Genomic DNA, 27,100 nt, shown 5'->3' on the forward strand with positions numbered 1-27,100 from the left:
TTTAAGGAAACAGTGATTTATTTCCCTCTGGCGTCTTTTCTACACATGTATTTATAAAATTGGGTTATACTGTGGATGCAAATTTGTATCCTTGGTACTTATTTATATTCTGTGTTTTTCCATTTTATTAAATACAAGTCAAATTTTTGAACTATCATTGAATAAAACCTCTATTTTTGATAATAAATTTATTTTAAGTTATGATAATAAACACTGTCTTTGATTAATTCCTTAGGCCTGGTTGCTAAGGAGGAAACCATTGAGTCAATGCATGCAGACACTCCTTTAAAAAATAATCTGATAATAGTAAACTTTTATTTGTTGTGATTTTTTTAAAACATAAGAACCTTAATATGATAAGGAAAATAGCCAACAGTAAGCTTGGTGTATTGTCCCTTCTTTGTCAGGGGGATATCACTTACTAAAATGGTAGTAAGTCAAAAAGTATATTTTGCTCACTACTAGGTGTTTGCCCTTGTAAGGGATTTGGTAATCAGGTAAACACATATCTGGTAAGCAGCTCATATTCAGCACATCCTTGATGATCAACAGGTCTAGTGTATGCCATATCTGTATTATGTATACAGGCTAAACCAAGTATTAAAAAGTGGACATCAATCTTGCCCTTTCAACTCAACTCTAATTCTCCTGTGTATAATTTTCTGCCCTTCTCCTCATCTGCCCTGTGTCCTCTAGTCTGTCTGATCCTTGGCCTCATGATTATGTCTGGCAATGACTCTGCTTTAAAGTCTACACCCATCCCTAGGTCAGGCTACTTTATGACATCAGAACCTCCTGTGGGACTTCTGAGGTAATTTGGGTGAAGAGAGGAAGCAGAGTCGTCTGGGATATGTCCTTCTGATTCTGAGGTCCCTTGTGTATAAACATGTGCAGAATGGTTGAAAGTACAGGCTGTGGAATAAGAAATGTCTGGATCAGAGTCTTTGCTCTGCTTTCTTGAGCAATAAGTGCTTGGTGTTGGGAGCTCATGGTGGTTGTGGTATCTGTAGTAACAGCAGCAGCAGCAGCAATTGGATACCCTCAAACAATTGATCGTGATTGGTTTTCAAAGATAATGGGTAGCTTAACATCTTTTGGAGAAGGACTGTAAAAACAATTTGGCGGTGTCTTATCTCAAATGTAATGAAAATAAACTAATATTCAATACAGAAGATTTGGTTTCTTTCCATTGCAGTTTCTAAGTAAAGTGAACTAATGGGAGTTCTGAAGAAATTGCTTCTGTCAAACCTTGGGATATTTATGAGGGAAACCAAGTGAATCCAATAAAGTAGAGGCAGATGGATGTACTAACAATCTAACCAGCAACTTTTTTTAAGATGGAGTCTCGCTGCTGTCACCCACGCTGGAGTGCAATGGCACGATCTCGGCTCACTGCAACCTCTGCCTCCCAGGTTCCAGCAATTCTCCTGCCTCAGCCTCCCGAGTAGCTGAGATTAGAGGCACCCGCCACCACGCCCGGCTAATTTGTTTTTTTTTTTTTTTGGATTTTTAGTAGAGATGGGGTTTCACCGTGTTGGCCAGGCTGGTGTCGAACTCCTGACCTCAGGTGATCCACCCGCCTTGGCCTCCCAAAGTGCTGGGATTACAGGCGTGAGCCACCGCACCCTGCCACCAGCAACTATTGAACCAGTGTCACAGGAGACTTCATTGAAGACAAGAAAGGGCTACTTCCAGTTCTCTGAACATTTTAAAGAACAAAAAGTTATTCACAATGACTCAAAAGCTGACTTTCTTCTCTTTTCAGCCAGCGTATGTCCCAAGGAAGCTAATCCCAATAACAATCATCAAGCAAGGTAATTTGTCTGCTCTGGAAATGTGTTTAGCGCAATCTTTAATATACTTTTAGCTAAGGTAATCAAACACGGCACGTATTTTCTCAATTTTTTAATTGATTTTTTTGAGAAAAAGTTCAAAGAAAATGTAATGGTCGAATAAACTGGAAGTTAATGGATAATTTTGGCTCTTTTACCAATACACCAAGCTTTGGGCTGGTCACACTGGTCAGACAACTAAGGACAAAGCAACCATCACAAGTATTAAATTTTTTAAAACAAGTTAAGTATGTGGAGCTTTGCCCAGGATTAAGTTGTCATACCCGAAGAAACCCACTGATTTAGTGGTCACTTTAAGGAAAGTAAAGATGTCCAGGTTTCCAGAATTATAATGTCACTTCACTTCAGTATCTGGCTGTTTTTGTTTTGGCTTCTGGTTTTTCAAATTATTAAAATATATTATTTCCAGAAAGTTTCTTGGTAGAAGAGACAGGGCCTTTAAAAAAATAGTTCTTCATTTTCAGAAAACACAACATCCCAAGTATATTCTCAAAACAGAGTCAGTTAGTGTTGATATTACTCAAAGACTCTTTGCTTTGAGAAAATAAGTTCTCTAAATTTTTATTGCTGGGTCATCACTTCATTTTGTGCTAGTACTCATTGATTTGGGGAAAAGGAAGGCTTCAGGGAATAGAGTTAGGAAGAAAATGTTCCAGTAATTAGAATGGAACACCTTATGATAGAATAATAGCCTTTCATCAGTTAAAGGCACAGGTGTTAAGGTAAGGTATGCCTTCCAATCCTTCTGTTGGCTATATAGCCAGCCCATTGAGTTGCTTTGTATTAATTAGTAAAGTTAGATCAAGGCTTTTCCAGTGCAGATGGCTTCACGTTATTAGCTTCTTACTGCCTCCTGTTTCCCACCGCCTCACACTGTCTTTTTGTATTTCAACAGTGATTCAGAATGTTACTCACAAGGATTCAACTAAATCCCCAGAAAAAGCTCCCTTGGGAGGAGTGATACTAGGTGAGTGGATCTCGAAATCTATGCCTAGATTAAGCAAATCGGGCTATCTTTTGAGGATAGGGCTTTGCTGGAGTTTTGCAGTGTGAGTAGTTCTGTTTAATTGACGTGGTTCACTTCCTTTCACTGTTTAGCATCCTGGCTCGTGTCCATTCCAGGCTAGGAGCCAAGCCATGCTATCTTTATCATGGTGTGTTAAAGAAATAGCTCTAGCACATGTGCAGTGGGAATGATGGCACCTGTCCTACCTGCCCCACAGAGTTGACTGAACTGCTGTTTTAAAAATCATTATTATTGATAATAATCTTTGTTCACCACACATCTTAGCAGCCATTATACAATTTTTGAGTCTATGGATTAAAAGCCAGAGGATTTTAGTAGTTCGGTTAAATATGAAAAATATTCTGTTTAGAATGTATGGTCATATTTTTTCCAACATTTTAAAGTTTGGGTTAAAATTTACTAAGCAAAATAAGTGCTATGCTTCATAGTTTGTAATAGCTGATGTGCTGAGCTTCATTTCATGTCATGATGCACTTTCTTCCCCTTATCTTATTTACATCTATTTCCTTGCAGTCCACCTTATTATTCCAGGTCTTAATGAAACTACTGTAAAACTTCCTGCATCCCTAATGTTTGAGATTTCAGATGCACTCAAGACACAATTAGGTAAGCAGAAAAGTTTTGTATTTGAACTTTGCAATGACTGAGTACTAGCACTGATATTCTTAGGAGATCCAAAGAATCTTGCAAATGAGCTGTTTGAGGATCTCAAGTAAAAAAGTAGAGGCAAAGAGGTTGGAGTGTTGGAGGTATTCATTATAAATAACATTCTATAAGAAAATAGTTATTTTATATGTATATATTTATATAAGGTATATTTATATGTATGAAATAAGAGTGAATGTCTATGAAATTCTTCAAAATACATATGTATAATTTTCTAATAAAGTAATTCTAAATTATACTTACTATACTATTATGGGGCGACTAGGTGTTTTCAATGGAATTGATGTGAAGGTCAGGTTCATTAGAATTATTTACTTGAGATTGATATTGCTTCCTGTTTCTAGAAAGAACTGGTTATGAGTTCAGTGTTTAAAAAACATATAACAGTAAAAGAAAAAAAATGGAAAATCCACTTATAAAAGGGCCAGGGAATAAATGTGGAGGTCCCTGGGCTGAGTTGGTTGCTGCATTTAAGTATCAAATTAGGCTCTGAATTGTTTCTTAGCAGAGAATCTCAAGCTTGAGCAAACATCAGGAGCACTTGGAGGGCTTAACACAAAGACTGCTGCCCGCCCCCCAACCCCCGCCCCAATGCCCACCCACCTCCAGAATTACTGATTCAGTAGGTCCAGTATGGGGACTGAGAATTTGCATTTCTGACAAGTTTCCAGGTGATACTGACGCTGCTGGTCTAGGAACCACACTTTGAGAACTACCCCTCCAATGTCTCTAGAGAATGCCTTGGGCTGTTAATAAATTTGGAAGAAATAGTGCGGTAGAAATGGAACAAGCCTTAAGAATACAGAATGTATTCCCTGAGCTAGGCACTGGCTGTGAACTTTAATGTTTAATATATGATTGAATCAACACATTGTATGGATAAAGAAACGGAGGCCCAAGCCCCTGTTTGGCAACAATCATTCAACAAATACTATGCATTACCCTATGTCAAAACCACAAGTTGCTGGGGGCTATGATGGTGAGTTACCCAGGCATGGCACCTGCTCATTCTGGGACCTTAGACAAGGCACTTACTTTCTCCTCCCTTTCTGGGGGCCTTACCTGTCCCCTTCAGTTGATACTTCCTCTTTTTTGGCTGAGAGGCAGAAGAAATGACAAATAAGATATAACCCAAATATTTTTTATTTCAAGAAAATACCATGAAACATAACAATAGGCTGGGGTCCTAGGTGGGCAGACCCTCTGGTCAGGTCGGGGCTTGCTGTGATCTCTCTGTTAGCAAGAGCATGCGTCCACTGGGAACAAACCCTTGATGTTCCTGATGAGTAGCTGCTGGTACAGTGCGGATCCCACAAGCCAATAACTCATTTCCTTTTTCCCCCTTTCCCTCCCTGTCCTGGAGACTTATTGGGGGAAAAAGACGTCAAATCTAATGACGTACCAAATGTTGATGTGTTTTTCTTGTTTCCAATTTTCTTCTTTAGGGAATAGGGCCATGTAGAGATGTTTAGAAGTTTTGTCCACATAATGTCAAGCTACTTAATTTTTTAAAAAAACTTAAAAAGAAATTGCTATCTCTTCATGTGTTTTTCAAATATCCAGACACTTCACTTTGCATAAATAGTGTTACCTGAAAGTTTAAGTTAACTTTTTTTCATTTTTTGCTTGTCTGATCTGAGGCAATCCAGTTATAAAAATTTTAAAAGGCAAGATCTTAAGTTCTTTTTAGGTGTTGATTTCGAGAAACTCCTGGAAGAAGGAAGAGGAAGGACTTAAGTGGGTAGAAAAGCACTTAACTGGGGACTATTAGACTTACAATTTTGAAAAATTTTCCAAAACTTATGGTTCAACATCTTAGTAAGATGTGAAAATATTTGCCAATATATCTTTGTGGTTTTGTGCAATCCTTATATTTTTACTTTAAAATAGTCATATCTAGTAGTCATAGAGTGAATTACTTCCCGGAAAATAAGTGATTCTGGACTTCATTTTCTTAATTTGTACATCACACTTGATCACCTCCCTTTAACTGTAAAACCCCCTGACCCAACCCTACATCATGTAAATGTGATGCTGCCAGGATGCTCCCAAATTAAGTTCCCTCAGTGAATCTGTGTTTGGAAGAGTTAAAGCTCTGGACTCTTGCATCCACCTGTTCTCTGCCCAGAGACTGTATACTTTGCCCCGTGCCTAGAACTTGTTTGGAAGGAGGAAAAAAAAAGGAGCTGGTCAATCTCTTATTGATTTAGTCCCTAATGTGTCCATCAAAACTGTAGAAAGCAGGATTTGTGAAGGGGACTGAAAATGAGCAGGGGTGTTTCTCAGACCGTGGCTGTCAGTTTCAAACTGGAAGATGTCATGGTCCATTCCTCAGTGCTTAGTCTTGAGTGATATTTCCTAATCTTTAAAACAATGTTTGAAAGTTCTACATGCTACCATAATACCAATGTAGCATTTTTGCTTGCTTTAAGGAATTAAAGTGGATTGTTGTCTTGGGATTCGTTTTTACTTTTGCCTTTCTGATATGATTCACTAAAAGTCCAGAATTAAGTATTATTCTAATAAAGAAAAATTAAATGCAAATAGTAAAATGCAAATAATTAAAACTATGAAAATAGTAAATATGTTTTTAAACTTGGCTTTTGAGGGAAATGCCTGTCTTAAATTGAATACATGGGCAAGATGGGATGGTTCATGCCTGTAACCCCAGCACTTTGGGAGGCTGAAGCCAGGGAATCGTTTGAGATTAGCAATGCAAGACTAGCGTAGGCAATATAGCAAGACCCCATCTTTACAAAAAAATATTAAAATAAAAAAATAGCCAGGCATGATGGTACATGCCTGTAACCCTAACTGCTCAGAAGGCTGAGGCAGGAGGATCACTTAAGCCCATGAGTTTGAGGTCTCAGTGAGCTCTAATTGCACCACTGTACTACAGCCTGGGCAACAGAGCAAGACTCGGTCTCTTAAAATATGATGCTAATAATAACAGAACACGTAGAAAATTTAACATATGCAGAATTTCTTACACACCGAATTAGTCCATTTTCATACTGCTGGTAAAGACATACCCGAGACTGGACAATTTACAAAGAAAGAGGTTTAATTGGACTTATAGTTCCGCATGACTGGGGAAGCCTCACATCCATGATGGAAGGCAAGGAGGAGCAAGTCATATCTTACATGGATGGCAGCAGGCAAAAAGAGAGCACTTGTGCAGGCAAAGTCCCGTTTTTAAAGCCATGAGATCTCATGAGTCTTACTCACCATCACGAGAATAGCATGGGAAAGACCTGCCCTGATGATTCAGTCCCCTCCCACAACATGTGGGAATTCAAGATTAGATTTGTGGGGACACAGCCAAACCATATCACGCACCGAAGAGACTGATAGCCAGTATGTTTGAAAATGTCCAATAAATCAAAGGAAAATCCTACCCAACAAATGTACCAACTTAGTAGACCATGTTTCTTAAAAAAACTACATATACAATTTTTTAAAATTTTTTATTGTATATGCTTCAAGAATCCAACATGAAGTTTTTTTATATGTATACCTAGTGAAATAGTTACTATATTCAAGCAAATTAATATCCATTCTCTTGCATAGTTACCCTTTGTGTGTGCATGTGGTAAGAGTACCAAAAATCTTAACAATTTTCCAATATACAATATTATAGTTCTTGTTTTCTACTTTAGATTTCTAGTCTTATTCATCCTATGCATCTGCAACTTTTTACCCTCTGTTCTACATTTCCCTATTTCCCCCTCTCCATCCCATCCCTCATAAAGTTTTATTCTCTATATATGTGACTTTTTTTAGTTTCCACATATGAGTGAAATCATGCAGTCTTTTTCTTTCTGTGCTTGGCTTATATCATTTAGCATAATATCCTCCAGGTTTATCCATGTTATTGCAAATGGCAGGACCTCCTTTTTTTAAGCCTGAATAATACTCCAGTGTGTGTGTACCATAATTTCCTTATACATTCATCAATGAACATTTAAGTCATTTCCATATCTTGGTTGTTGTGAACAATGCTGGAGTGAATGTGGGACTGCATGTGTCTCTATGAGGTGCTGATTTCATTTCCTTTGGATGTATGTCCAGAAGAGGGATTGTTGGGTCATAAGGTAGTTCTATTTTTAATTTTTTGAGGAAACTCCATACCATTTTCTATAATAGCTGCACCAATTTACATTTCCACCCCAACAATAACAAGAATTTCCTTTTCTCCACACCCTTGCCAACACCTATTTTTTATCGTTTTGCTTAATATCCATCCTAACAGAAGTGAGGTGATATCTCAGTGTGGTCTTAATTTTGCATTTCCCTGATGATCAGTGACGTTGAGCACTTTTTTTTTATACCTGTTAGCCATTTTTATGTCTTCTTTGGAGAAATGTCTATTCGGGTCCTTTGCCCATGTTTTAATTAGGTTATTTGGGGTTGAGGGTGGTTGTGTTATTTTGTTTCGCTATTTTGTGTAAGTTCCTTATATACTTTGGATCTTAACCCTTCATCAGATACATGTGGTTTGCAAATATTTTCTCTCAGTGTATAGGCTGCCTTTTCATTTTGTTTATTGCTTCCTTTGCTGCACAGAAGCACTGTTTTTTGCAAAGTGTGGGCATAAACATTCCTTTATGCCATGAAGGGAGAAATAAACTTCCCTAAAGTTAATTATCGCTGCAACTCAGAAAAGCTGTATTTTTTGAGGTAGTAAGTCCTAAAAATAACATCCTCATTCCAGCAGAGCTCATAATGGGACATCAAGAAGTATAATAGCTTGTTCTAAGAACACATGGTGTGAATAATGAGAGATATAAACAAAAAAGTTAGGATTACACACACATCCCCAAGGGACATACAAAGCGTTTGCCAAAGTCAAGACCTAGCCTGCCAAAAATTAAAGGAAACAACTGTGATGGAAAAATGTACAGAAGAAATAGAGGAAAAGGAATTTCCTGGGTTTTAGGCTGTATTCTGATTGCATTTTACTTTCCTGTTGCCAAGATTGCGGTTGTGCATAGACAGTGTGGGTGAATGCTCAGGGGTTGATATATCAAGAGTTCCCCATTCAAATACCCTCCCCATCTACTAAGTTCTCTGATGTCTGAAATATCATTTATACATATACAGTATGGCCTGGTGCAGTGGCTCCCACTTGTAATCCCAGTACTTCGGGAGGCTGAGGCAGGAGGATCAGTTGAGCTCAGGAGTTCAAGACCAGCCTGGCAACATAGTGAGATCCCGTTTTTACAAGATAATAATAGTAATTAGCTAGGTGCTGTGGCACGTGCTTATAGTCCCAGCTACTACCAGGGAGGCAGAAGGAGGAGAATTGTTTCACTTGAGCCCAGGAGTTTGAAGTTTGAGGCTGCAGTGAACTATTATCATGCCACTGTACTCCAGCCTGGGCAACAGAGTGAGACCCTGCCTCAAAAAAACAAAAAAGAAAAAGAAAAAGAAAAAGCAATATGCCTGTGAAATGTATTAGTAATATATAAAGAATACAAATGTCTCTTAGCAAGGGGTAGTTTGCCTTTTTTCATTAACAGCCTGATTTTAGGCTAATGTGATTGCCAGCTAAGAACATGTTTTGAATAAAGAAATTGAGAGCATTGCCTGTGAAAGTCTAGGATCTGGACGATTAAGCAAATAAATAATAAGAGGTCCTAGGTCAGCCAGGGACTCACTGAGAACATGGGAAATTCTTAATCAGGAAGGAGCCCTGGAAGGAGAGGAGAACACTGAAAGAGAAGAGATCGTGAAAGGAAACCTTATAATTTTACGTTTAAAAAAACTTCCTATGGTGCCTGTTGAAAATAATAGGAACAGAGTGCTTGAAAAATTCATGATCTGAATTTTTTTCTGTGTTGACAATCAGAATGGTTCACACAAAAGATGTCAGAAAAAAAATACTGATAAAATTTAGACGTTTTAAAAATAGAATTTATAAAATTATGCTAGATTTTTTAAAAGTTCCTTTTTATGCCCTGCTAAATTAATTTGAACAATGCTATTAAATATTTTGTTGTGCGAACATGCTTTGCAACTTCAGAAACACACAATTTGTTGCAAATTATCATTTATGACACTTAGTGGTGGCATTTTAAATAATTCTTGAAAATTAGCTATCTAGAAATCTGTTGTATGCCTTTATCAAGTAGGGATTGAAAACTGATTTGCTGCTATAAACATTGTGAAAGATGACTTTCTAATTGTCTTCAAGCTCATCAGAATTAAATAAATATTTTTGAACCCACATTAACAGAAAAGAAGATGGTCTTTACAAAAATAAAGTGAACTACAGATTATAAAATACATGTTCAAAGAGTTTTGAGTGTGAAAATTAAAGTTTTTAACAGGGAGCAATTTTGTCCCTTAGGGAATATCTAGAATTGCCTGGAGATACTTTTGGTTGTTAGAAAAGTATCTGTGGGGGCCGGGCGCGGTGGCTCATGCCTGTAATCCCAGCACTTTGGGAGGCCGAGGCAGGTGGATCACGAGGTCAGGAGATCGAGGCCATCCTGGCTAATACGGTGAAACCCCGTCTCTACTAAAAATACAAAAAATTAGCCGGGCGTGGTGGCGGGTGCCTGTAGTCCCAGCTACTCGGGAGGCTGAGGCAGGAGAATGGCGTGAACCCGGGAGGCGGAGCTTGCAGTGAGCCGAGATCGCGCCACTGCACTCTGGCCTGGGAGAAAGAGCAAGACTCCGTCTCAAAAAAAAAAAAAAGAAAAGTATCTGTGGAACACAAAATATTCCAAAAGTGTGTGAGAGCACTACTGGAATCCAATGGGTGGAAGCCAAGAATACTGTTCAACATCCTACAGTATACAGGCCAGCCACCCATACAAAAAAATAATCTAGCGTCAAATATCAATAGTGCCAAAGTTGGGAAATCTAAGTTCTATATAGCCTTAGGACTCTGAAAAATCCTGTCCGATTATGTAATCAGCTCAAGGTGGCATGATCAGGGTATCCCAAGGGGGCATGAATTCTTTCATGCCACTAGACTGTTTCAAAATATTATGAGCAGGTAATATTATGATTCAACACAGAAAATAACTGAATAGAATTAATCCTAATTATACCCTTTCAAATGGGGAATACCATAATCGCTGGGGAACACTGGCTTAGAAATGTTACTTTCTTTGAAAAAGAACATCTACATTTTAAAATGAAGTTTCTCAAATAGTTGTATAAAGAGGAAAAATGGAATAAAATTATTTTATCCTTTGTACTGAATTCCCATAGAGATTAAAAGAGAAGATCTACATTAATATGAGGCTCAAATAAAATTTACTGTTTAATTTTTTGCCACAAATATTTTCAAATAGCTTAGTTTCCTATGTGTGTTGTTTGTGGTTTTCTAAAATCTCAATGTCATAACTGATTACATTTTTTACCATGTATAATAATGGAAATTTTCTTTTTTTTTTTTCTTTTTTTTTTTTTTTTTGAGACGGGGTCTCGCTCTGTCGCCCAGGCTGGAGTGCAGTGGCGCGATCTCGGCTCACTGCAAGCTCCGCCTCCCGGGTTCACGCCATTCTCCTGTTTCAGCCTCCCGAGTAGCTGGGACTACAGGCACCCACCACCACACCCGGCTAATTTTTTGTATATTTAGTAGAGACAGGGTTTCACCGTGTTAGTCAGGATGGTCTTGATTTCCTGACCTCGTGATCCACCTGCCTCTGCCTCCCAAAGTGCTGGGATTACAGGCATGAGCCACCGCGCCCGGCTGGAAATTTTCTACAGGTTGATTTTTAAAAATTGGGAGTACTTGAATATAAAATTCCAGGAAGCATTTGCAATACCACCTATGCCTTCCAGAAATTCTATTTATCAATCAGATGACTTGCGATGTATCCAAGTATTGGGTTGTGATTTTTTTCCTTCATTTCAATGCCAATTTAGATCTTAAAGAATTATCTAGGGTTAATAAGAAAGAATTATCTAGGGTTAATAAGAGAATTTTGAAGACTTATATTAGTTCCTGCTAGAGATACACAATAAAGTTGTTGACTGGCTGGTGGGGAAGGAGTGTGAGATTAGATTTTTAATCTGCTACTTGATTATGCATTGAGGGAGGTATTTTTGGACACTGCAAGTGAGGTAAATTGTTTGTTCTCTGACTTTTTAGCTAAGAATGAAACCTTGGCATTACCTGCCGAATCTAAAACACCAGAGGTTGAAAAAATCTCAGCACGACCAACAACAGGTAATGAGATCGCTATGTTGTTGACCTTGAGAAAAGAAAAAATGCTTTTTTTCAAATACTAATCTGCAGCCTTTTTTTCAGTAAAGAGCCAGTAGGAAATTCATTTTGATCATAAATGCAAAGCAGTGGGGGATTCTATGTCTCTAACATTTGGGAAAACAACAGCTGCAAAATGGACTATTGAATCACCTAACTAATATGTAATACAGAAGCTGTATTTTTTACTCTAAATGAAAATTATTAGTTCAATTTTATATTAAAACATCATACCACAAGTTTGGTGCTGTTCTTTCATATGATGACATTAGACCATTTTTCATTTCTACACTTTTACAAGTGGTCAGTGTAGCAGAATGCCATATATTCTTCACAAATCCATAGCTTAATATCTATGAAAATATCCTGGAATCATTTAGAAACAAATGTCTCTGGAACTTTAGCAATCCTAGTGTAGAGAATATAGAATAGTTCAGTAACGATCCTTTAAAGAATTAATGCAGTAAGCATTTTCTCCATAGTTTATCACCATTACTAACAAACATTCAGCATCTCTTCTATGAATGAACTACTCAAGTCCAGTCCAGGGGGGAGGCATTAATCTCTGAGCTAGAGTTTTTGCCAGAGTAGTACCACCTTATCCAGGACCTGATGAAACAGACATCTGGCAAGAATTTCCCACAATCTGTATTTAGCAGAGTCACTCCAATCTGAAGTGAATTTTTTGGTCCACAAAATCCTATAACTTGAAATATTGATAATGTACCTTTTACTAAACTTTTGGACTCGTAACTGGTCTAGAGGAGATAAAAGTTGTTGTGGCAGTAAAATAACTTCGAGAAATCCATTCAAGTAGGAATATGTCTGAGACAGCAAGATGAATATGGTCCTTTTCCAAAGAAGAGAGATGGACCTTTCATCCCCACCTTCATGGGAGTTGGAGCAGAGGTATAGCTACTGGAGTGACCCATTTGGATGAAATTCCTAGATGGTTTCTGACTTCAGTATATGTGATCAATATCCAGAAAAGCATAGGCATGGCTCTATAGGGACTCCAAGTCCCTTTCTCCCTCAAAGATTCTACCTACTTTCCCTAATTACACTTTTTTCTCTTGGCAGCATTTCTGATGGGAGAGTCTACATGTTTTTAGGCCTCTGCCAAACCCTCCTCAGAGTTTTCCACTTCAGAAACACTTAGGAAAACACCACAGCTTATTGCTCAGGGTTATTGTGTTTATTTTGTGTTCTTGCCCTGCAACATTCTGGGGGTTTCTGGCTCTCAATTCATTTCAGATCCCAGTGATCTTAGTTCTTATTTCTCCAAAACTGTTGACTGGCTGGTGGGAAAGGAGTGTGAGCTTTTTAATTGAGCTTTTTATTACCTTTAATCTAGCATTTGGGACAAATCTGTGGCTGAGCATTTAAATTCTGATCATAATTTCAATTCATTTTCAAGCTTTGCATATTCATTGCAGTGTAAGAGAGAAGTCTTATAATGTGATCGCTCTAAGTAAGACTTTTAGCCCAGAGTCATCCTTTCATTTGCCCATTTATTCATTTAATAAACTATTATCTTGATTATCCTTCAGATTCTTCAATAAATGATTTAAAAAGTAATAAACTATTATTATCATGTGCTTGTTTACTATACCCCAGGTATTATGCTAAGCCTTGGTGATAAAGAAAAAGGCAGATTTAAAATTATGATTAAGCTTATAAGTGTTTCAATGAAAGTCAGGTCAGAGTGCTCTTTTGGATAGAAAGCAAACCCAGAAAGGACCAGTTGGAGAGGAGTGTCAGCTCAGGTACTCGAGACAAGCCAAGGAGCTCTTTACATGGTAACACAAAAAGAAATGGGCTATCCAAATATCAGTCACTAGTTCTAAAAGGCAACAAAATGTGTCTCCTGGTGTTTGGTTGCTTCACTTTATCTTGATTTGTAAAGTTGTGCTTTTTACCTTTCAGTGACTCCTGAAACAGTTCCAAGAAGCACTAAACCCACTACATCTAGTGCATTAGATGTTTCAGAAACAACACTGGGTAATTCTAAGAACTTTTTTTTCTAAAAAAAAAAAAAAAAACCGAAAGTAACAACGAAGTAACTCCCAGGACTCACAGAAAAGAAACCTGATGCCTCAACTTCTCTCTCCCTCCCCACTTTCTCCTTTTCCTTCCTTCCTGGCAGTGGTTAACCTTCCTCTTTCTTGGACAGATTCCACTGAAGAGTTAACCACATGGCTAATCCTGGTGACTGAACTTCTGGGCAAATCTGGATGCTAATTGCTAACTGAATGCCCTTTTTAACCAGTCTCTGGGTTATACAGACAGAATACCAGCCTATAACCCCCAAATCTTGGGGGAGAATGAAGGAAACCTGGAAGTCTTGAGTCTGTGCTTTCTGCTTAGATTGGCTTTGGGAAGTCTTGTGCGTACTAAATTTGGGAAGAAGCCCCAAAAGTGTCATGCTTTTAAACGAGAATTTCATGGCACCCATGTTTGTTGTTTCTTAGTCCAAGAGAATCTAACTTGCTTTGTTGTTCTCTTTCCCCTGAAGAAAAGGAGCAGCATGTGTTTTGTTCTGTAATTTGATGTTGATCTTCTCAGCCACACCACTGCCCTTTGAATGTACACCTTCATATTTTAACAGCTATGTAACTTTTCCAGGGAAAGTTATTTCCATTAAAGGTATTGGCTGCTCTGTGTGCAAGAGTCTGTTCCAAAGTTTGCTGCGCATGATCATGGTTAAGCCACAACATCAAAACCCAAGTCCAGGAGTTGCTAACTGCACTCTTTTTTATTGTAGTTCTCAGCAAAAGGACCCCGGAAACATTGCAAACTCTTCTAATACCTCAGTTTGAATTGCCACTGAGCACTCTAGGTAAAAATTAATAAATACTGCAGCTTTATTATTACCTTGGATATTGTATGCATGCTTCAAAGAAGTCTTTTGAATTAATTACGCTAATTTATACCCAATCCCTTAAGGGTGACACAGTCTTCAAGTTTAGGATCCCAAAGAAGCTCTCCCTATGACAAATCGCTTGGTTGGGTTGTTTTTCTTTTAAGTGGTCATATTTTAATATTATGTTTGATTCTTTTAATTTGGAATCAATATGTCACTGAACAAATTGATCATTTCTGTATTTTTTGTAAATGTTTTTACTCTATTGTCTCTCTTAACAGAGAAGATATATTTATGATATTTCTGCAGACTGCTTCTTAGAATTCTTAGAATTCTGAGTGAAGTATGAAAAAAATGAGGGCAGGGTGCAGCAGCTAACGCCTGTAATCCCAAAACTTTGGGAGGCTGAGGCAGGTGGGTTGCCTGAAGTCAGTAGTTTGAGACCACCCTGGCCAACATGGTGAAACCCCATCTTTACTAAAAATACAAAAATTAGTCTGGCATGGTTGCACGCACCTGTAATCCCAGCTACTCAGGAGGCTGAGACAGGAGAATCACTTGAACCTGGGAGGCGGAGGTTGCAGTGCCCCGAGATTGTGCCATGCACTGCAACTTGGGTGACAGAGCTAGACTCCATCTCAAAAAAAAAAAAAAAAAAAGGTCGGGGGAGGAGCTTACATATAAAGCCACATAGTTGCCAAAACTATTTTTAAAAGCTTTCAGATGGACATTTTCTAGTTCAGATGTGTTTGCTTGGTTTAAATTTAAATGAAATATATTTAAGAACACACATAAACATAGCTGAAGAAAGCAAACTGGTTTAATAAGGGTGGAAAGAAGAGTCCAAATACAGTAGCTTAAATTTAGTCACTTAACTATAAAAAATTGAAAAAGAAACTTTATTATAGTCAACATTGAAACACAGATGTAAGAAATACTGCTAATGGTCTCTTAACATGATTTGCCTTTTTATGTTTGCTTCTGTTTTTGCAAGCTTAAAATTTTTAAAATCTTTTCTGTTACTTGCACCTCAGGTCGTAACTTTCCTTATGTGTTTCATTACAGCTCCAAAAAGGCTTCCAGAATTTCCTGAGGCAAAAACACCCTTCCCTTTTGAGAAACCTAGGGGCACATTGGGTAATAAGAGTACCTTAAATTTAATATTAAGGCTGTGGGTGGTGATTTCTTAATTCTGCAGGACACATTTACTGCATCTTATTTCTGCAAACCCCATGAACTGATAGGCAAACAAGTGGTTGATTTGATTTTTTTTAATAAATCTATTTGTTTGGATTTTCTGCAAATTCAGTAAAACCCATCAGTCTTAATTCCACATAATCCACTTAGCTTTTTGTCCTGAAAAATGTTGACAGTCTGACACCAAACACTGGTCTCTCTCTGACCACTAATCAAATGTTCTCTGGATGGATACATACTGATTTCTTACTGATATATAATGACTTTTTATTGTATTGGTATACTGCAGGCTTCTGGTAGCCACTTAACCATACCAGCAACCTATTTCTGTCTCATTCTCCTCTTAAAAAAAAAATCTTCAGCAAATTCCATTTCTTTTCAATATAGCTTCAAGTGAAAAGCCGTGGATTGTGCCTACAGCAAAAATATCTGAAGATTCCAAAGTTCTGCAGCCTCAAACTGGTAATTAAATCCTTTTCTTAAAAAAATCAATTATAACAAGGAATATTGAGTAACTTATTGTTTTTATTTTTATAGGTTCCTTAATTGATTATCAATATGCTTTGTAATGGAAAATCTATAATACATTTGTTGATACTGAGATGAACCTCATTTTCCCCATTACAAAAGCAAAATGGTCTTGAATGTTTTAAAGACACCTGTTCTAATTTCTGGATACTATAACATCTTAGAAATGTGGCCAGAACATGAACTATGAATTGGCTCATTGATAGAGATCTCTTTAGTGACATGAAAGCAGTACAAAATAAGAAGCATCAGCATGGGTTTGATTTAACAGTATGAGTTTCATATTCTCTTGCAGGGAATATTTGCTTCTTTTTGGCAAAATAATTAAATAAACATTTAAGAGCTTACTATGTGAAGATAGTATAGCAAGTTCTAAAATTTGTAAGTATAGCATGACATGTAGGAGAGACCACAGGTCCTTGCGGTTAATAATAGACCTTGGTTCCAGGCCTCGCTCTCCTAGTAACCATGTGATGGCTACTTTTCTCTACTTTCGGAAGGTATTGGTTTCCTCTTTTGCAAACTGTGGCAACTGGCTTTTTTTTTTTTTCCTGTTGAGAATTCTTGTGTTCCACCATTAAAATTGATTGAGATATGTTTCTTTTACAAAAAATATTTTTCTCAATTAAATTCTATACATCTTTTGATTGCCTAGCAGTCAACTAAAGAGTGTATTCAGCATATGAGAATTATAAGAAGACCTCAGAAACCATCCTTTATGATTACTTCCGTGATTTTTGTGTTTTGCTTATTTGTATTTTAATTTTTGTAAATCTTCTAGTTGTTTTGACTTTATTTGGGGTACATATCATATAGTGTATAATGAAGCTGGACGTTTCATGTAATGAACTTAAATGCAGCGGCATTTTGTGGTGCTCTCCACAGTCCAGCAGAGGACTGGGTTTGAGAAAGGATGAGCGTGAGCCCTCATAGATCTTGGTGAAATTATCCTTTCTCTAGTATATGTAATGGGCTCAGATATCTGCAAAAGATAGAAGATGACGTCAAATTAAGGGAATATGTCTATTATAGTCACCCCTAGTTTCCCTAAGTGGGAACACACTTGAAAGTTGGCCATAGTTGTTCGCTTATCCAGAGAAGCCTCAAACTGTATCTAAGTCTTGGTTTCCCTAGTCACTGATTCTTTTTTTTTTTATTTTTTATTTTTATTATTATACTTTAGGTTTTAGGGTACATGTGCACAATGTGCAGGTTTGTTACGTATGTATCCATGTGCCATGTTGGTTTGCTGCACCCATTAACTCCTCATTTAGCATTAGGTATATCTCCTAATGCTGTCCCTAACCCCTCCCCCACCCCACAACAGTCCCCAGAGTGTGACGTTCCCCTTCCTGTGTCCACGAGTTCTCATTGTTCAATTCTCACCTATGAGTGAAAACATGCGGTGTTGGGTTTTTTGTCCTTGCGATAGTTTACTGAGAATGATGGTTTCCAGTTTCATCCATGTCCCTACAAAGGACATGAACTCATCATTTTTTATGGCTGCATAGTATTCCATGGTGTATATGTGCCACATTTTCTTAATCCAGTCTATCGTTTTTGGACATTTGGGTTGGTTCCAAGTCTTTGCTATTGTGAATAGTGCCACAATAAACATACGTGTGCATGTGTCTTTATAGCAGCATGATTTATAGTCCTTTGGGTATATACCCAGTAATGGGATGGCTGGGTCAAATGGTATTTCTAGTTCTAGATCCCTGAGGAATCGCACCCTAGTCACTGATTCTAAACTTCCAGTGCAATTAACTAAAGTGGGGGCAAAAACCCCTTTAGCAATCCAAGTCACCTGGGTCTAAAATCTGGGTTCTGAGTTGAATTTCATACTGAGCCTCTGGCAGCAGTAGCCATCACCCAGGTGCAGCTGCATTGTAATTATGATGCAACAACTAGTCTAGGGGCATATGTGATGGTTTATCTGCTGCACCGTGACAGCCCTGGCTGTGACTCCCACATCCCTCAAGAGCACCTGAGCCAAGTGCCTTTGGGGATTTGGGGACTAAATAAACTTTTAGATCCCTTTCATCTTTTAGCTTTTGGGTTATAACATGGGGAACATGGGGTTCTTTTGGGTTTTCTTTAAGCAACATCTAGTGTTTAGTTTCTATGAATATTCAAGAGCAAACTAACAAAAACATCAAGGAAACCATTTTCGAGACTTTAATGCCTGGCATTTGAATTATATATGAAGGCTTGAGTTGAACCAAGCATTGGGGAATGAGGAGAATATGTTGGAATGTGAAGGTTGCAGAGTTACAGTGAGACGAAAATAGATGATATAGGAAATGCCAATAAAGGAAAGGTTTCTTTTGCCTTTAATTCAAAAAAGGAATATTCTGGTTTTGCCCTGATGGACTATGAGCAGCGGCTAATGCAGCAGGAAACTGACTCTTTATTCAGCTGCTGCACTACTGCCAGGGCAACCTTAGGTCACCAGAGAACTTCCAACTGAGAACTCCCAACCCTGTCTAGACAAAGAATGGAGACTTGTCATAAACTGTAATAACAGTACCGTATGTGATTGCACGTATTAACATTAGCCCTTGAAGCTTCCCATCCTGCCTTGTAACAGTTAATTTTCATGTCTTTGCTGCTTAGCATGATCCTCAGTCCAACAGCATTTGGCATCACCCGGGAACTTGTTGAAAAGGCAGAACCTGGGCTCTACTCCAGATCTATTGAAACAAGATCTGCTTTCCAACAAGATGCCCAGGCGATATGAACATTAAAGTTTTTGTTTTTTGAGATGGAGTTTGCTCTTCTCACCTAGCCTGGAGTGCGACGGGTGCAATCTCGGCTCACTGCAACCTTTGCCTCCTGGGTTCAAGTGATTCTCCTGCCTCAGCCTCCCGAGTAGCTGAGATTACAGGCACCTGCCACCATGCCTGGCTAATTTTTGTATTGAACATTAAAGTTTGAGAAGCACTACCTTATCGATATAGTTTATAATGTTTTTACATGGTACCGGTAAGAATCATCGGGTGTAGCTGGTTATAGCACCATGGGCCTCAAATCAATACAAGATCGATTTTTCAAAGTGGGTAGTTAAGTATCTCTTGTTTCTGCTAATGTGCAACGCTTCCATTTCTAGTGTAAGTGCTCTGTGGCATCTTCCTAACTTATGTTAAATTTCAAATTAAAATTTAATAACAAATGTATTATCTGTGATTTAAAGAGTGGTATATTTATATAGCTCTTTTATTTCAGCCTTTGTTTCTTTTGATTTTGTGCAAATTTACATGTGTACTAACGTTCTATTTCCCAGTTAGTTTCAACATACATAATAGGTATTTTATTTTCCAATTACACACACAGCTTCCTAAAGCAACTATTTTGAGAACTGAGAAAAGAGACAGGTAGAGATAGTGTTTAAATGGTGGTCCACAAAACCATGAATCCCATTTTTAGTTCCAATATCTTTTAAAGAAACATTATATAGGTTGGTGCAAACATAATTGCAGTTTTTGCCATCACTTCTAATGGTTTTGCCATTACTTTTAATGGCAAAAGCCACAATTACATTTGTAGCAACCTAATATTTTTAACTGGTAATAATGACATTATTACAGCCAAATGAGCGCATTCTGTTTTCTCTGTTGGGGTTTGATGCATCTATATTTACTGTATCAATTCCTTTCGGCCAAAGACCAGCAGATCACACTTGTAGTTGAACAAATTTACATTTATTTACTTATTACAATGATGGAGAACACAGACCATGATAAACTGGGGGATCTCTTAGAAGATGATAGAAAAGACTTATTGTAAGAGTTTGTCTTGTGTTGAACGATTGAGGGAAGTGTCCAAGACAGTAAAACTTTGCTCTGAATTGGATGTAGTCAGAAAGTGGGAGCAATTCTGTGATTGAATGTCTTCATAATTCTTAATTAGAAGGCAAGACCAGCAGAGGGACGCTAAAGCTGTGACTAGTTGAGAAGTCACATCTACTTGTATTAGCCAGAAGGTGGGGAGGGTAATGTTTGTGCTTTGGGTGATGTTCACGTTTTTGTCTGTGTGCCACATAATTAGAGACTGGTCTTGTTTTTGTCTTGATCCACCATAATCGCAGAGTGGTCTTGTCTGATATTGGTGTCCTTTGGAATTGTCGATGTTCAACAGGAGAATACCACAGCCTACCTGTGGGTACTAGACCAGCTCCTGGATACCAGGGGCTGCTTTTCGCTTTATCAACCATTAAATGAGATTTATCGTACTTTTTGTAAAGCTTATTTTGCTTTAATATTTTCTGGATTTGTTTTCAACATATTCTATATCAGAAAATCAGAATATGTGTACTCAAAAAGATTTCTGTACCATTCTTGGATATAAAAGACTTTATGAAAATTCTAACTTGCACACTGAAAATTGAAATTCCTGGGTCATTTCAATAGTTTTTGCAACCAGGGGACAGAGTAGTTGAAGTTTGGAATATCCCAGGAAATCTGAGATGTGTAGTCATCAAATATATTCTTCCTGCCTTCGGCCTATTTGTCCTGATCTGTCATTAGTGCTGCATTTTGTGATTTCATTATTTGGAATTGCATTTGGCATTAAACCTTCTGTAAAGTATGTTGAAATGAAATTGATTGATTTTGATTCCCTCAGCAAATCTAACTTTCTGTAAAATATATAAAGGTAATCATGAAAATCTTCTCTATAATTAAGTATCAGAATATAAAATTACTTATAAATGTTGTATCTAAAGGAAGTTGACCACACTTTAGAACTTAACTGCTTGGGACAATATTTCACGAAAAGCCAGTCTTTCTGATGATGCAATAAAATTGGTTCATGTTTTATTGGAAGTAGCTAGTTAACTATAATCTCAGGGTTGTTAAGGAGCAAGCACTAGAAAAGTTCTCAATGTCTCCCATTCAGATGAATTGTGCATGTACACGTATGTGCACGTGCTTGTTGTATCATTTCTCTACTGGAACACAATAATTTGTGTTTGCATAGCAATTTTCTTCTAGGAGATTCAAGGGGCTATTATATACCATCATATTGAGACTTCCAAAGTCCCTAGAAACTGGCAGAATTATTGTCTTTTATCTTAAAGTGATACAAGAGGAACTTAACTCTGAATGGGTTAGAGGGGGAAAAATTAGGCTCATTCATTTCTTTCCTAATCTTTTATTCAATAAATCACTCCAAGTTAAAAGCAAAGCAATGACATATAGCTTGCTCTGAAAATTTGAGAACAGCCTTTACAACTGAGGAAATTAAATGTTATTACTGGGGCCATGTGCCTTCCAGTTATGGTGTATAAGAAACATCACATGATCTGTGAGAGGCCAGCCAGTCCCTGAAGCTTATTCTCGTTGTGAATGTGATCACAAATCTGTGAGATCTAAGGTGAGATAGAGCTAGGTTAATAACCAGCTCAACTACCAGTTAAATAACTTGTTCCATCTATAAAATGGAAATAAGGTATAAATTTTTCGCCAGGTGGTTACGTCTTAGAAATAATGTATAAATTACTTAATATAATGCACAATATATAAAGGGGTGCCTTGTTTTCATTTCCTTAATACAGTGAAATCTTGCATTGGCTGCCACCCCTTCACACCATACTGTTTATCCCAACTTCCTGAATTGCTACATATAATCAATAATAGCAATTATGCTTTAAAATTACTTAATAAAAGAGGAGGAGAGAAGAAAAAAACCCTAAGCTTATATATATATATACACACAATCATACCAAATGATCTTTGGGGTCTTCATTTCACTTGTAAAAAAAAAAAAAAAAAGTTTGAGAAAGGAAAAGACATGCAGTATTACTCAGAGGTCATGCCACCCCTTGGGAATAGCCTAATGACCTATTACCCCTACGGCAAGGATGGTAAATCATATCACATAGTCTCTCTCTTCAGTTACTGTGGCAGCATGAATCACTCTATAAACTGGGCTCTGAGGTCCTTCTTGGATCAATGAGCAAAATAACGCCACTATCAACTTGCTGTGTTTTCTGTGGGCACCAGGGAAGGAGAAGCAGCATAAATGCCATGTATTTATCATCCCACAGATGGGCGTGTGCATGACTTCTAAAGACTTAATATGGGTTGGAGGGTTATGTGGAAATGAGCTTTCCGTTTCTAGATTGATAATGCCATAAGTGTTAAGCCTCCTAATTTAATCGTAACCTTAAAAAGACCATCATTGAGTACCAAGAGAGTTTCAAAAGCAAATAAAGACAATGTTTGCAAACCCATTAATTTGAAGTGTTTGTTTTCATCGTTAGGAAATCCTCCTGCCTGTTCTTCTCCCAAGTGTCCAGAAAAAACAAATGTTGCTCCAACTCTACTGTTACTTGTTACTAAGTAACTTGCTACTTATTCTGGTGTAATTTCCTCTTGAACCACATACAGTTATCTTATAGAGACTTCCCTTGACAGAGAGAACCAAGCACAGTCAGCTTCAGTTTTTCCATTAGAATTTTCTTTGGGAGCTTCTTTAGGAGGTCATCACTAATTATTTTCAGTGTTAAATTCTTACGGTACTTTGTAGAACTAGAGTAAATTGCATATGTATTGAGCCCTATATATCATTTCAAGACTTGAAAACTGCAGCCATCAGCATGCCCAAGGAGTAATAGATTGGTTAGAAAGTTTTGGCAGCAGGCGGTTTGCTAAGAGTGGTTGAAAAGAAGTAAACATATAAGGACATGCTCATTTATTATCTGTCTGCCCTGTAAGGTGTTGATTAGCACAGATCTGGCCCACCCAACCGGATTGAGTTCCAAAGAGGAGAAAACGAAGGAGTGGGTTGTGTTGTTGATGCTTTGAGAGCAGGAAAACAGATTTCAGGTACAGCAGATGGTTTGTAGATTCACTGTGGCTTTGAAGAGATTTATATCTTCAGCCTTTACTTTTATTTCATGAACATTTTAATGAATATTTTCTTGCAGGCAATATTTTCACAAATTGCAAGGCCAACTAGAAAGGTATTTTGTTTTTCCACTCACTGAAGAAAGCATTATCAATGTATTTAAGTGGTACTGTGAACTCTGTGTGTGGTATTGTTTTTCTCCTCTAGCTACTTGCTGTATTTTCTCATTGCTCCTTCATATATTTTTTTTTTAGAATTCCATTTCCATGACAGAGTATGTCTACACAAGTGTATGCCAGGTATTTGTGTAGTAGAGGAAGAGATTTGTGTGCACACACTTGTACATCATAACATAATTAAAGGACATGTGTTCGTTTATTCTCCAAACTAAGCCAGAAAGTTATCCTTACTAAGAGCTTAAGCTACCCAACCGTCAAACTCACTGTTATTGTTTATTGTAATGGACATCTTGCAGATTAATTCTGCTGAGTATCCACCATGTACCAGTTTCTGGATTAAGTAAGTCTTGACGAGCATAACGAGCATGATAGACACAATTTCTCCATTAATGAGGTCTTTTGTCTAAGTTAATGTTAAGAAGGAAGTTTCACATAGTTATTAATATTCAGAGGATTTGAATAAGATAAAGTCTTGATCATTTGAAATGGTTTGCCTGTATGCCATCATGTGTTTCCAGAGAAAAATCAGGGCATTTTTACTGGGGGCTTTGCATGTAGTCAGTTTTTCGAAGTAAAACTAAAATGTACTATCAACAAAACATAATTTAGGGCAGGGCGCAGTGGCTTGTGCCTGTAATCCCAGCACTTTGGGAGGCCGAGGCTGGCGGATCACGAGGTCAGGAGTTCAAAGCCAGCCTGGCCAACATGGTGAAACCTGTCTATACTAAAAATACAAAAAATTAGCCAGACGTGGTGGCACATGCCTGTAATCCCAGCTACTCAGGAGGCTGAGGCAGGAGAATCGCTTGAAGCTGGGAGGCGGAGGTTGCAGTGAGCCGAGATCATGCCATTTCACTCCAGTCTGGGCGACAGAGCAAGACTGCATCTTGAGAAAAAAATAATAATAATAATTTAACAAAGTAGTTTTAAGAAGGTATAGAGCAAATGGTAGTGCAAGTTATTTCATGTTATTTTTTCCTCTGGAAAATCTGAAAGTAAAACTTAGTTATGATTGTAAGTCATTACTATTTTTTGAAATAAACTAATGTTGACTTTTATAATCTGTGAATTGAATTATCTGTTTTATTTGTTGCATTAGATTTAACCTACAACTTTTGGTCCCATGTATGTTCTGTCAATGCAAAATCAGAAATACTGCTTAATGTCATGTAGCTGTAGCGTTTCACCCACTACAATAAGCATAGTGATAGAAGTTTGCCTCTAAGTAATAATATATGGTAATTTACAGGCTACCATACAGAAGGGTTCACCCTTAACTCTTGGCTACTTATCAATCTTTTAGCTAGTGTAGCTTTTAGAAACCAGGCCTAACAATTTCATGAATTTTTCTCAGGTATAGGCATGTATATAGAAGGGTTTTATAAAGAAATCAAAAGCTGTTGATTGTTAGGGAGCTTTTCAAAGAACTCTATTTCAACACTGTCCTCTCCCCCAATATCTCTTTTCTTTTTTGTTGTTGTTGTTGTTGTTGTTGTTGTTGTCATCGTCGTTGTTGTTGAGATGCAGTTGCTGTCGCGCAGGCTAGAGTGCAGTGGCATGATCTCGGCTCACTGCAGCCTCTGCCTCCCAGGTTCAAGAGATTCTCATGCCTCCCGAGTAGCTGGGACCACAGGCGCCCACCATCCCAGGCCTGGCTAATTTTTGTATTTTTTTTTTTTTTTAGTAGAGACAGGGCTTCACTCTCCTGGCCAGGCTGGTCTCGAACTCCTGACCTCAAGGGATTTACCCGCCTCGGCCTCCCAAAGTGTTTGGATTACAGACATGAGCCACCATGCCCAGGCAATCTCTTTATTTCTGAATCAAAAGATCTTGCTTAACTCATAAATGAAACGAGGTGTGGTATGCTGCTTAAGGCTGACCAAACAACATAAAACTTTTAGTGGCATATGTGGCTTTTTAGCACTCTTTTTATTTCCAAGTCTTGGAAACTACAGAGATAGAAATATTAAAAACAAAGTATGCTGGCAAATGTCTTATTTTTGTCTTAAGTATATTTGATAAAATGTTTGGAAGTTAAGGGATCCCTGAAAATTGGGAACTTCCAGATTCGAGCCACGATTGCCAGAGGATGATGGAAGAAAGGTTTCTTTCCCCAGTAAATGCCTTATGGGAATTAACGAGAGGAGATGGATGCCTGGCTTGGAGCCTCCTGATTGAAAAGAAATTGTAAATATGGAAAAGAAGTAAAAAGAGTTAATAAGGCCGGGCATGGTGGCTCACGCCTGTAATCCCAGCACTTCGGGAGGCCCAGGCAGGAGGATCACAAGGTCAGGAGATCGAGACCATCCTGGCTAACACAGTGAAACCCCGTCTGTACTAAAAATACAAAAAATTAGCCGGGCGTGGCGGCAGGTGCCTGTAGTCCCAGCTACTCGGGAGGCTGAGGCAGGAGAATGGCTTGAACCCGGGAGGCGGAGCTTGCAGTGAGCCAAGATTGTGCCACTGCACTCCAGCCTGGGCGACAGAGCGAGACTCCGTCTCAAAAAATGAAAAAAGTGAATAAATATCATCTTTTGGAACAAAATACAGACTATAGGAAAATTGGTCCAATGTCACTAAATGGAAGGGAGATTAGGAGTTAGGATAACAAACAAAGACAGTCATGACATTTTTCAAAAGCAACAATGGAAATAAAAAGCCATTAACTCATAGTTTCTTACCTAGTGTGAGAGGATTAAATACAAGTTGGCCAAGTTTTTCTTATTTTGTAGGAGATAGAGCTGACCTTGCCAGATCCATGACTTGAAATTGGCTGAAAGTGAGCATAAGATCAGAAATTGCGGGCACTTTTGATTAATCTTTTAAAAAATTAGTCATTCTTATCTGACCTTTTAAAATGACAGCAAGGCTAAAGGAAACTTGACATTACAATATAATAGATGCATTCTCAGGATGTGTGCATATCTTTAACTCACAATATTCTTGCTATTTTTGAGGATTTTGTGAAACAGTAGATTCACCTTCACATGTTGCAATGTATTTCCTGCCTCTTTCTTATGTAGTACAATATAAAATGCTGTCTACTTTCAGAGGATGTCACATGGTCTGATACTGTCTTTCTTACAGCTTCAACCACCACTGGTTCAAAATCATTAAACTGTCACTGAATTACAAGTAACCCCAATGACTACGTCTTCCTGTGAGCTCCCTTCTTCTTGATTTCTGTGCTGCCATTTTGAATGGACAAGGAAAGCAACATCTACCTCATAATAATTCATGTGTTCTCTATATCCCTTGTGACCATAGTGACAGCTATTTGTATAGGAAAGAGAACACTTTGTGATGCTGTTTTTGCTTGCAGGTTCAACTCTTATGTGAACATGAAAATTATCCGCATATTAAAATAAGTCAATCTTTCTGTTTAAGCTCATCCTACTTTTCTTCGTATAGAATAGAAAATTTATCTTTAAACCTGCCCAAACTCGAGAAAGGCTCATGGCTCTATGGAGAAGCACAGAAAGCTGCCTCTAGGTAACATGTCAGGAGGGGAAGGTGCCAAAAGAGAATCCTGGTTTTAGCCCTGCTGTTTCTGGTCCTGCTGAAGGAGAGGAAAATACACTGGATGGGACAATTTCAGTGTGTGACCACTGGCAGATGTCTTCATGCTATAAACCTCAACTTGGTTATCTAAAAAATGGAGATAACCTCCCATTATCTATAAAGTGGGGCTACTGCCTACCTCACCTATTTCTC

At 37.9% G+C, this 27,100-nt stretch overlaps 1 protein-coding gene across 8 annotated transcripts in view; it reads left to right on the plus strand.

The window, feature by feature from the left end:
• Window positions 1–27,100, plus strand: part of ABI3BP (ABI family member 3 binding protein) — a 248,619-nt gene that overhangs the window by 117,116 nt on the left and 104,403 nt on the right. For 4 of the 8 annotated variants that reach the window (XM_032150299.2, XM_058437575.1, XM_058437574.1 and 1 more), the window contains exons 7-14: window positions 1,766–1,814; window positions 2,749–2,820; window positions 3,394–3,486; window positions 11,657–11,734; window positions 13,697–13,771; window positions 14,535–14,609; window positions 15,699–15,770; window positions 16,218–16,292. In XM_032150299.2, the coding sequence (XP_032006190.1) occupies window positions 1,766–1,814; window positions 2,749–2,820; window positions 3,394–3,486; window positions 11,657–11,734; window positions 13,697–13,771; window positions 14,535–14,609; window positions 15,699–15,770; window positions 16,218–16,292 (589 nt within the window). The remainder of the gene's footprint in view (window positions 1–1,765; window positions 1,815–2,748; window positions 2,821–3,393; window positions 3,487–11,656; window positions 11,735–13,696; window positions 13,772–14,534; window positions 14,610–15,698; window positions 15,771–16,217; window positions 16,293–27,100) is intronic. The other 4 variants (XM_058437579.1, XM_058437576.1, XM_058437577.1 and 1 more) reach the window with 2 other exon arrangements.

This window comes from Hylobates moloch, unplaced genomic scaffold (genome assembly GCF_009828535.3).
Source record: "Hylobates moloch isolate HMO894 unplaced genomic scaffold, HMol_V3 SCAFFOLD_4, whole genome shotgun sequence".
NCBI lineage: Eukaryota > Metazoa > Chordata > Mammalia > Primates > Hylobatidae > Hylobates > Hylobates moloch.